The sequence below is a fragment of the Macrobrachium rosenbergii genome, chromosome 26, assembly GCF_040412425.1.
Source record: "Macrobrachium rosenbergii isolate ZJJX-2024 chromosome 26, ASM4041242v1, whole genome shotgun sequence".
Taxonomy (NCBI): Eukaryota; Metazoa; Arthropoda; class Malacostraca; order Decapoda; family Palaemonidae; genus Macrobrachium; species Macrobrachium rosenbergii.
Genome location: NC_089766.1, coordinates 554,449 through 566,007, shown reverse-complemented (window position 1 = coordinate 566,007; position 11,559 = coordinate 554,449). Strand labels below are relative to the sequence as shown.

The 11,559-nt window shown below is 34.5% G+C and overlaps 1 protein-coding gene across 1 annotated transcript; it reads left to right on the top strand.

The window, feature by feature from the left end:
- Nucleotides 1–714: 714 nt before the first annotated feature.
- On the top strand, nucleotides 715–4,610 carry LOC136852720 (cuticle protein AM1239-like). Its single transcript, XM_067127641.1, has 3 exons — nucleotides 715–966; nucleotides 3,480–3,802; nucleotides 4,171–4,610. Exons 1-3 carry the CDS (start codon nucleotides 958–960, stop codon nucleotides 4,367–4,369), a joined length of 531 nt encoding a protein of 176 aa, XP_066983742.1. The 5' UTR covers nucleotides 715–957; the 3' UTR covers nucleotides 4,370–4,610.
- Nucleotides 4,611–11,559: the final 6,949 nt, after the last annotated feature.

Sequence of the window (11,559 nt, the reverse complement as noted above, 5' to 3'; positions counted from 1 at the left end):
TGGTTTGGAAACCTTGCTTTCACTGCATGAGGTTCCGGGAAGAGAATTATTCTGGAGTACAAGGCTCTAGCACGGACGAGTGGGGAGGCTAAGGATAATCAGAATAAGTGGATGATAAGGGGGGAATGGGGATAATTGGATGAAGATGCCATGCGGAGGGATAGAAGCTTGGAATTTGACGAAAATAGACAAAATAAAATTGGGAAATAGAACACTTAGGAATCAAGATGGCGAAATATTTTAATTACGATTTATGTACGGATGAGTGGGGAGGATAAGGATAATCAGAATAAGTGGATAATAAGGGGAAGGGAGGATAAATAGATGATAATGCCATACAGCAAGATAGAAACTTAGCAGTTTATGAAAGAAGACAAAATGAAATTGGAAATGAATCACTTCAGCATCAGATGACGAAGGATATAAGAGTATTATAAAGACGATTTTTGTCAATATTCGGAGAAGGAGAGAGAGGTTTGGTTTAAATAGGCTAAAAAGGGTTCAATTGACATTTTCCCGTGAAATTACAGCCACTAGAACTGACAGAAACGGCTACAGGACATCTGTCAATCTGTCCATCTATCTAACCAAAGATATCGAAGAAGAAATTGTAAACAAACCAATTCGCACCCGTCCATCAGTCTAGTCAAAATTATCGAAGAAGAAAGACGTAAACAAACCAATTCGTACCTGCATTCCTCACAGCCATCAGACCACCAATACCCCTCATTTTTTGTGTGTCACATTTTCTCTCATTTTTGTAGGGCATGTGACGCCATGATTTATGGCTCCCACGTATAGGTGGGTATATGATTAGGGCTTAGAAAGGACTGGGCACGTCTGAGTGTGTATATATATAAACTGGGTACTTTCGCGTTACAGACACTACGACATAGTCTTACGAATTGGTCGATTCTCCTCGCTACTAACTTTCTTGGCTTCTCGTCTTCTGCAAAAATGGAATTCGTGAGTATTTTGGGGTTTTGAGTTAAATACACACACTTACACACACACATGTATATGTGTGTATGTATATACATGCATTTATGTATATACATGTTCACCCTAATATGAGCACAGTGCACAGTATACAGAATGTATATGAATACTTGAATGAGAGCAGTGAATTTTCATAACGCCTCTCTCTCTCTCTCTCTCTCTCTCTCTCTCTCTACGACGAATACCACTCCTTCATTCACAGAAATTATTGCAGTGAAGTAGTTATCATCATGCACACGTCAGTGGTATATTATTATTATTAGTATTATTATTATTACTATTATTATTATTATTATTATTATTATTATTATTATTATTATTATTATTATTATTATTATTAGTGGTAATATAAACCATTATTATCCATCAATAAGATAAACCCTTCATCTTACATCAAGAACTTGGAAAACCAAGCATTTTAAACCCCTCTGCCTCCACTATCAGAAATCAGCCTTCACCTAACCCACACATCTTTGCAAATCATTTTTGACTGCTCATAATCACCTCTCGTCAGTCGAATGACACTGCAGACGCTCTCCTTTAAGCCAGAAAGAGCCAGAGAGCAGCCAGAAACAGCCAGAGAATTGGCTCAGATCCACGCGTTAATGTAACGCTAAGTCCCAGGCATTAAGAGATCGAATCGCCAACAGATCGGGCGATTTGTAAACATTGCAAATTCCCCTTTCATTTGGGTCCATTCTGAGCTTCGTGCGAACTGCGCATGCGTGTGCTGACTGACGTTAAAAGCTTGTTTTGGTTCGCAGAATTAGCTGGAAGGTGTTGGAGCGCATATGAGGCCTTTTGTAGACCTGAGAACTCGGCAAACCGAACGATATTGAGGGTTTTAGCTTGAGTAAGGTAGAAACTTCAAATTGAAGTTTATTTTCATGATCGTATGAATAAGATTTTTGTTTTTCCGTGTGTGTTCAAGATCAGATCTTGTGTTGCAATCAGGATCCAAAGACTAGCAAACGTTTTGCAATATGGAAAACCTTTTAAAAAACGAAGGATTTTATAAATATTTCAACATGATATACCTCCAAAATTAAAGAATTGCTAAACATTGCAACAGGAAGAAACTTTGAAAAATAAAGGAATTAGATGTTGCAACAGGAAGAAACTTTGAAAAATAAAGGAATTAGATGTTGCAACAAGCAGTGTCTTGAAAACAGCGACTCAAAAACCCTTAAAGAAGGAATTGCTATTATTACAAATCAGTAAACCTTCGGAATTGCAAAGAATTGCAAGGCATTGTAACTGAGAAAAACTAAACAGTTGAATTGTCAGATACTGCAAATGAGAGACGTTCAAAAAGGGAAGGAATTGCAAGATATGTCAAACAATGTCTAATAATTATTTCTGTATTCTCAGTTTGTGGTTTATTCAAATGTTTAAATCTCTCTCTCTCTCTCTCTCTCTCTCTCTCTCTCTCTCTCTCTCTCTCTCTCTCTCAGACAAATACCTGCCTCCTGACATTTCCATTAGTGCTCTAGATTGTCTTTCCCCAACAAAAACAAAAAAAAAAAAAAAAACCTGCCTTTTAAAAACATCTCTTCTTCATTCTCTAAAACCCGAAGGTGACCTCAAGTAAGATAAAAGCGGAAGAACACTAACTTTTGGGGAGTCAAATGTTGTGTATAGCTCTCCTGAGAGACGATGTTAGGCTAATTTCTTCCCGAAAGTTGGGTGCTTCGGCTGAGAGAGAGAGAGAGAGAGAGAGAGAGAGAGAGAGAGAGAGAGAGAGAGAGAGAGAGAGAGAGAGAGAGAGAGAGCTTTCTTTTAACATATTTGGTGAGTTGTGGTTCAAGAGATTATTATTAATTTTTAAAAATCCTGAGGGTTTGAGATTGAGAGAGAGAGAGAGAGAGAGAGAGAGAGAGAGAGAGAGAGAGAGAGAGAGAGAGAATTAATAAAGATAGGTCAGTAACATTGGAAAAAATGCAACATAAATTGAAAGTGACCACACAGAAAAAGAGAGAGCAACAGAGAGAGCAACAGAGAGAGAGAGAGAGAGAGAGAGAGAGAGAGAGAGCTTTCTTTTTAACATATTTGGTGAGTTGTGGTTCAAGAGATTATTAATTTTTTAAATCCTGAGGGTTTGACCAAACAGAGAAGAAGGTAAAGATAGGTCAGTAACATTGGAAAAAATGCAACATAAATTGAAAGTGACCACACAGAAAAACGCTGCAACAGAGAGAGAGAGAGAGAGAGAGAGAGAGAGAGAGAGAGAGAGAGAGAGAGAGAGAGAGCAAATATGATAGAAAAAATATGAGAGAAAATAAGACAAAAAATGCAACATAGATGGACAGTAAACGTCGAGAGATACAAGAAAAAAGCTGTAACAGAGAGAGAGAGAGAGAGAGAGAGAGAGAGAGAGAGACAATAACCTCAATCGAGAGATACAAGAAAAAGTTGTAAGAGAGAGAGAGAGAGAGAGAGAGAGACAGAGAGACACAATAACCTCCACCTCCACATTCCAGTTCCTCATCTTCGTCCTCATCGGAGCCATAGCAGCCCAAGAACCATCCTCGCTTGAGGACTCAGTGGAATCCCTCTCCCCTTCTTCCTCCCATTCCGGAGCGATCCTGAGGTCTTTCGACAATGCCCCCGTGGCTCCCACGGGACGGAAAGTCCAGGTGAACGCCCTTGAGGACCCTGTGGTGGCCATCCTGAAGAATGTCCTTCACATGCCCGACGCTGAGGGCGTCCACAGCTTCGACTTCGAGGCCGGGAATGGAATCAAGTTCCAGTTCTCTGGCTCCGAGGGCGTGAATGGGGGTGCCTACATGCAGGGCGTTTATAGGTGAGTTTTTTTGGGGGCGGGTGTTTAATGGTCGTGTAGCTTTCCTCTCTCTCTCTGTCTCTCTCTCTCTCTCTCTCTCTCTCTCTCTCTCTCTCTCTCTCTCTCTCTCTCTCTCTCTCTGTTATAGTGTTGTTCTGTATATCTCTATATTTATTGTCAATCTTCGTTGCATTTTTCACATCTTATTTTCTCATATTTTTCCTATCATTCTCTCTCTCTCTCTCTCTCTCTCTCTCTCTCTCTCTCTCTCTCTCTCTCTATAAAACAACAGCCTTATAGCCTCTCAGAGGTAATCCTCAGGAAACCTCTCCGAGGTAACCCTCTCTCAACCAGGGACTCTCATCAATTTCCCTTCCTCCCATTCACAGTTACCCAATGGAAGACGGCTCCTTAGCAGAGGTGACTTTCGTGGCCGACGAAAATGGGTATCAGCCTGACTCTGCCCTCCTGCCCGTGGCCCCGGCCTTCCCCCACCCGATACCCCAGTACGTCCTCGACCAGATCGAGTTTGCCCGCCTTCAGGAGGAGAGTAGGGCGCGCGAAGGAGGGCTCAAAGCTTCTAAATAGAGAGAGGAAGATGTGGTCTTGGGGATTCGAGGTCGATCTTGGCTATTATAGATTGTTTTTTTGGGAGGTTTTTCGTGATTTAAATTTTTTATTGATTTTTTATTTTGTATATTGTAAGTATAAACAAACAATTATTTCCAAAAATTAATTAGTTTTTAATTGATTTTTTTTAATTTTGTATATTGTAAAGTATAAAAAAACGATTATTTCCAAAGATCAATTATTTTGTTAACTGAATTTTTGTATTATATATATTATATATATGTGTTAAATATAAACAAAAAATCACTTTACAAAATTAATGAACACAAAATTATTTACTGAAAATTAAACAGAAAATTATATAAAATTCAATAAGCAGAAAATAATTTCACATGTTAATTTGTTACGTTGATAATTTAAGATGGTTTTTCGAGTGATTTAATTTTTGTGTTAATTGATTTTTTTTGTATATAAAGAATGAACACAAAATTATTTTATAAAAATAGCAGAAAAAATTCCTGAATGTAATTTTCTACATTGATAAATAAAGGGAAACATACTCATATCTAAAACTTAATACCATTTCAAAATCTAAAAAAACAAAAATAATGATTTTAAAATAAATTCAATAAAAAATATTATATTTATATTCTCCCATTTGATGGGTCAGGATAGATATTTATAATGTACTTACGCCCAATAAAATTTGCATACGAAAAATTATATTGTTTCAGTTTAACCTTCCCTAATGTTACGAGAGAGAGAGAGAGAGAGAGAGAGAGAGAGAGAGAGAGAGAGAGAGAGAGAGAGAGAGAGAGAGAGAGAGAGAGTTGAGTTTTGTGATAAGCAACGAACTGAGTCGATTCATAAATAAGTGATAGCATTTAGAAATTCACTCTGAAAATATCATAGAGAGAGAGAGAGAGAGAGAGAGAGAGAGAGAGAGAGAGAGAGAGAGAGAGAGAGAGGGGAGGGGGTTTTGTGATAAGCAAACGTTTTGATCCAATTTATACAATTCATAATAAAAAAAAAGTGTAGCATTTAGACATTTCACTCTGACAGTATCATAAAGAGAGAGAGAGAGAGAGAGAGAGAGAGAGAGAGAGAGAGAGAGAGAGAGAGAGAGAGATAATTCATAATAACAAAAGTAAGTGATAAATAAAAGAAATATCATTCTGACAATACCATAAACATATGAAACAAATAAAAACAGATATTGATCGCCCCTTAATCTGAAAAACAAATATACTGAGGTTCATTTTAATCAGAAAACAAACGCAGCAAGAAAAGTGGTTTTTAAAATGGCAAAAGCAGAGAATTATAATAAAACTTACCCTGCAAGCAAAAACATTATATAATACATTACGACAAAGACATAAACATAACCTTAAAATGTTTTTTTGTGAATTGAACAAAAAGAAATGAATGAATTGAAAATTTCTCAGTAAATAAAAAGAGTAACATTGTGAAAAACATGACCTTCAAAATGTTTTTGTCAATTGAACAAAAATAAGAATGAATTGACAACTTTTCAGTAGTTAAATAATTTGACAAAAACGTAAGTAAACACATTTCAGATTCCTACAACATAAATATAAATATGGACAGACTGGAACTTCCCTTATAACAAAGACACAAATCAAAGAAAAAAAATATTTAAAAGTAATTGAGTAAAAAACTATATTCCTGGACCCGTTCCCCCATTTGCCACATCCAAAACAAAAACAATAAAACAAGTAAAAACAAGATGAAAGTCTCTAATAAACATAAAAAGATAAATTCAATTCACCACACCCAAAACAAACATAGGACTGACCTACTCACTACAGAAATCTGTAGTTGCAAAACCTGAGGTCCGCAGAGCCCTGAACTTAAAAAGCAAAAAGAAAGAAACTATATAAAAAAAACTAAGAAAAAATCTAGTAAAACATTCATTCTAATTTCTCATATCCAAAACATAAACAAGTCTTAATTACCACCTACAAAAAAAAATTTCCGTCGCAAAAACGAAGGTCCTCAGAGCCTTCACGAACAAAAACATACAAAAAATATATAAAAAAAATTAATTTAATTTCCCACATCTAAAACGTAAACAAGACTGACTTACCTACAAAAAAAAATTCCGTCGCAAAAACGAAGGTCCACGGACCTTTCACGAACAAAAAAAAAGGAAGATCTAACCAAAAAATATATATACAAAAATACCACGAACGAGGACCACCACGACATGCCCACCCCCAGAAATAGCAGCGGCATATATTTTTTTTCGCGGTGGGGACAAGGATTTGAAAATCCGGGCCATAAAGCGTGGGAACCGTGACACCAGGAAGGGCCATTTCAGACCATTTGGGCCCCTGTAGCCATTTCGAGTCGGCCCTGCCAAGGCGGAAACATATTTATGGCCTGCGAGAAGAGTTTTCTTCTCTCTCTCTCTCTCTCTCTCTCTCTCTCTCTCTCTCTCTCTCTCTCTCTCTCTCTCTCTCTCTTTTTAGTTTTCATTTTTTTTAGTTTTTTTTTTTTTTTCAGTTATTTTTTTTTTTATTTTTTTTTTCTTTTTCATTTTTATTTTTCATTTTTTTCCTTTTTTTTTTATTTTGTTTTTCATTTTTTCTTTTTTTTTTTTATTTTTTTGTTTTTTTTTTCCATTTATTTTCCATTTTCCTTTTTCCTCGTTTTCATTTTTCCTCGTTTTCATTTTTTCCCTCTTTCCTTTTTGCATTTTTCTTTTTCCCCGTTTTATCCCTTCTCAGTTTTCCATTTCCCTTTTCCAATTTTTCTTTTTCTTTTTTCCCTTTTTTCCTTTTTTCCCTTTCTTCCTTTTTTCCCTTTTTCTCCTTTCCTTTTTTTCCTTTTTTCCCTTTTTTTTTTCCTTTTTTCCTTTTTTCCTTTTTTTCCTTTTTCCTTTTCCTTTTTCCTTTTTTCCTTTCCTTTTTTCCCTTTTTTCTTTTTTTCCTTTTTTCCTTTCCTTTTTTCCTTTTTTCCCTTTTTCCTTTTTTCTCTTTTTCCTTTTTTTTCCTTTTTTCCACACTGGGGGAAAAGGAGGCAAAAAAACAGGTTTTTTTTCTTTTTGTTCTTTGTCTTATCCGGGACGAAGGGTTTTCGGCCATGAGGATTTTTGTGCCTTGCAAAGGGAAAATTAAGCTGTATTTCAACTTTCCTCAGTTACATCTTTTAACTGTGCACAGGGAAAATTCATCAGCTTTCGTGCTGTTAAACCTTTCTGCCTTTTCAGGGAAAATTAACCTTTATTTCAATTTTTCCTCAATTATATCTTATTACTGTGCGCCTTGAATCTGGAAAAATAACGCTTTATTTTGTGTTTCCTGTTCGTAAAGTTTTCTTTATCTTACAAGGGGAAAATTAAGCCTCACTGAAGCTTTCCTTTTTTAAGCCTTTTTTTTTATTTCGTGTTGGAAAATTTAAGCTTTTTATGGTATAAAGAAATTACGCTTTATTTTCGCTTTGTTTCAGTCAAGCCTTCTTTATAGCAAGGTGACATTTAAGCTTTAGTTTCGATATATATATATATATATATATATATATATATATATATATATATATATATATATATATATATATATTATATATATATATATATATATATAAATATATATATATATATAAACATTATATATATATATATATATATATATATATATATATATATATATATATATATATATATATATATATATATATATATATATATTTATATATATATAAATATATATATATAAATATATATATATTTATATATATATATATATATATATATATATATATATATATATATATATATTTATATTTATATATATATATATATATATTTATATATATATATATAAATATATTATATATATATATAAATATATATATATATATATACATAATATATTTATATATATACACACACACATATATATATAAATACTCCAGAATAAATTATGGATCATGTAATGTTTTTATTTCACAGTTGAAAGGACACACACACGTACCCTGTTGCCACCCTGATACATGAATACAAACTTCATGAATAATGTGATGAAACATGAATAAATTACACCAAAAAAAATGAACGAGTTTAGAATGCTGGAAAAAAGGCAGGTCAAAATTTGTATGGAAAAATGTCTGCGCTGTTCCAGAGGCCACGTTTTGCAATAATAATAATAATAATAATAATAATAATAATAATAATAATAATAATAATAATAATAATAATAATAATAATAATAATAATAATAATAATAATAATAATAATAATAATAATAATAATAATAAGAAGAAGAAGAAGAAGAAGAAGAAGAAGAAGAAGAAGAAGAAGAAGAAGAAGAAGAAGAAGAAGAAGAAGAAGAAGAAGAAGAAGAAGAAAGAAGAAGAAGATTATCAAACCTGACAATAATTACTGTATATAAAAGACTATTTCAACAATAATAATAATAATAATAATAATAATAATAATAATAATAATAATAATAATAATAATAATAATAATAATAATAATAATAATATCAAATCTGACAATAAATATATATAAAAGAGTATTTCAAGCGTTCAGTTGTTTCAGCGAAGCTACAGAGAGAGAGAGAGAGAGAGAGAGAGAGAGAGAGAGAGAGAGAGAGAGAGAGAGAGAGAGTACTATTACTGCGTGTGTGAAATTGTATTCAAGAGAGAGACAGAGAGAGAGAGAGAGAGAGAAGAGTGCTAAAACTGGAAGTGAGTGAGAGAGAGAGAGAGAGAGAGACAGACAGACAGACAGAGAGACAGAGACAATCAAAAACAAACAGTAACCATCCAATGAAAACATTATATACTTATACAACGACTCATTACCACAACTGAGTCAAATCGGACCATATGAAATAATTAGCTTGGCCACAATTTTGACAATATACGTCAACAGAAACATCATTAGTGATGTTTTCGTGTGTTTCCGTAATAATTCGTACTAATTCGTTCGTGGTTTAATGAGCGAATGATCTGGGAGTGGGTTGAAGTTTGGGCTGGAAAGGTTAAATCTCTCTCTGTCTGTACGTATGTCTGTCTGGCAGTGTCGTTTTCATTCCAAGGGACGTATTAAAAGTGGCAGATACCTGGCTCTCTCTCTCTCTCTCTCTCTCTCTCTCTCTCTCTCTCTCTCTCTTGAGCACGATCTCACTCACAGTCTTAGCAGTCTCTCTCTCTCTCTCTCTCTCTCTCTCTCTCTCTCTCTCTCTCTCTCTCTCTCTCAAATACAAAGATGGCAAATTCTCATTTATTCTCTCTCTCTCTCTCTCTCTCTCTCTCTCTCTCTCTCTCTCTCTCTCTCTCTCTTGAACACGATCTCTCACACATTCATAGCTCTCGCTCTCTCTCTCTCTCTCTCTCTCTCTCTCTCTCTCTCTCTCTCTCTCTCTCTCTCTCTCTCTCTCGATCTCACATTCATAGCTCTCTCTCTCTCTCTCTCTCTCTCTCTCTCTCTGTCACGATCTCACATTCATAGCTCTCTCTCTCTCTCTCTCTCTCTCTCTCTCTCTCTCTCTCTCTCACGATCTCACATTCATCTCTCTCTCTCTCTCTCTCAAATAGAAAGATAGATAGATAGATAGATAGATTCTATATATATATATATCTCTCTCTCTCTCTCTCTCTCAAGAAAGAGAGAGAGAGACTTGAAAGAACGAGAGAGAGACAGAACAAGAAAAGAGAGAGAGAGAGACAGAGACGGAGATCTCTCTCTCTCTCTCTCTCTCTCTCTCTCTCTCTCTCTCATCTCTCTCAAAACCTCTCATTAGATTAATCTCACACAGCCTCATAGCTCGCTCTCTCTCTCTCTCGATCTCACATTCATAGCTCTCTCACCATTCATAGCTCTCTCTCTCTCTCTCTCTCTCTCTCTCTCTCTCTCTCTCATATACAAAGAGAATGGCAGATTCTCATCTTTTTGCTTCTCTCTTGAAGCAGCAGTGGGTCACAAGAAGACCCGGAAGCCTACAGAGTAAATATATCGAGTGTCCCAAAATGAATATACTTTGATCTCTTTTAATATATTTTCTATATTTTCATATTATTAATAATACATTTTCTCTGATTTGACAGATACAGGGAGGAAAAATAATCCCTGATTTCCATCTCTCTTCCAGGTGTTTTTCAGGGAAATATTGCAGCACTCTCTCTCTCTCTCTCTCTCTCTCTCTCTCTCTCTCTCTCTCTCTCTCTCTCTCTCTGTGTGACGTCAATCGTCCAAGGAAGGGTTTGAAATTTATCCTGATTTATTGACTTTTTTTTTTCTCTCTCCCTTGTGCAAAAAATTTGAGGCACAGAACGACGAACTAATTAATGTTTGCGATATTATTCAAAGGAGGTCGCGAACTGGCCTTAATTAGGAACTGAAAATGTATTGATATTGACAGATAACGTACATTCAATATATATAGATATATAGATATATATAGATTATATATAGATATATATATATATATATATATATATAAACATATATATATATATATATATATATATATATATATATATATATATATATATATATATATATATATATATAAATATATATATATATATATATATATATATAAATCAATAATATAAAAATATATTACATATTTTATAATATACAATATATGGGCAACATGAGCAATACATTTATAAATCAATAACATTAAAAAACGTTAGCAATACATTTTTAAGTCTGCAACATGTGGGCAACATGAAGTCTGCAACATGTGGGCAACATGAAGTCTACAACATGTGAGCAACATGAGTGATACACTTTCAAGTCCCAAACAAATGGCCAACATGGATAATGCACTTTTAAATCCACAATATGTGGGCATCATGAACTCCACAACATGTATGCAACATGGGTGATACACTTTCAAGTCCTAAACATATGGGCAACATGAATAGTGCACTTTTAAGTCCACAGCATGTGGGCAACATGAAGTATACAACATGTGGGCAACATGAGCGATACACGTTCAAGTCTGCAACATGTGGGCAACATGTCTCTCGTGGAATATGAGTAGAAATACCCTTGGAAGATAACACACTAAAACACACACACACACACACACACAAAATACCTCATTCATCATAAAGATATACAATCTCCTTCTGTACATAACCTTCCTCGAAGAAGCTAGGGAAACCATTTTACGAACCAAATTCACTTCTCAGACTCAATTTCTCTCAATTTCCTGGTCCTCCAGCAA

Bases quoted from the DNA above. Each gene is read 5' to 3' on its own strand.
- LOC136852720 (XM_067127641.1), top strand. The intron at 3,803-4,170 runs GTGAGTTTTTTT...TCCCATTCACAG, and splicing joins TACATGCAGGGCGTTTATAG to TTACCCAATGGAAGACGGCT.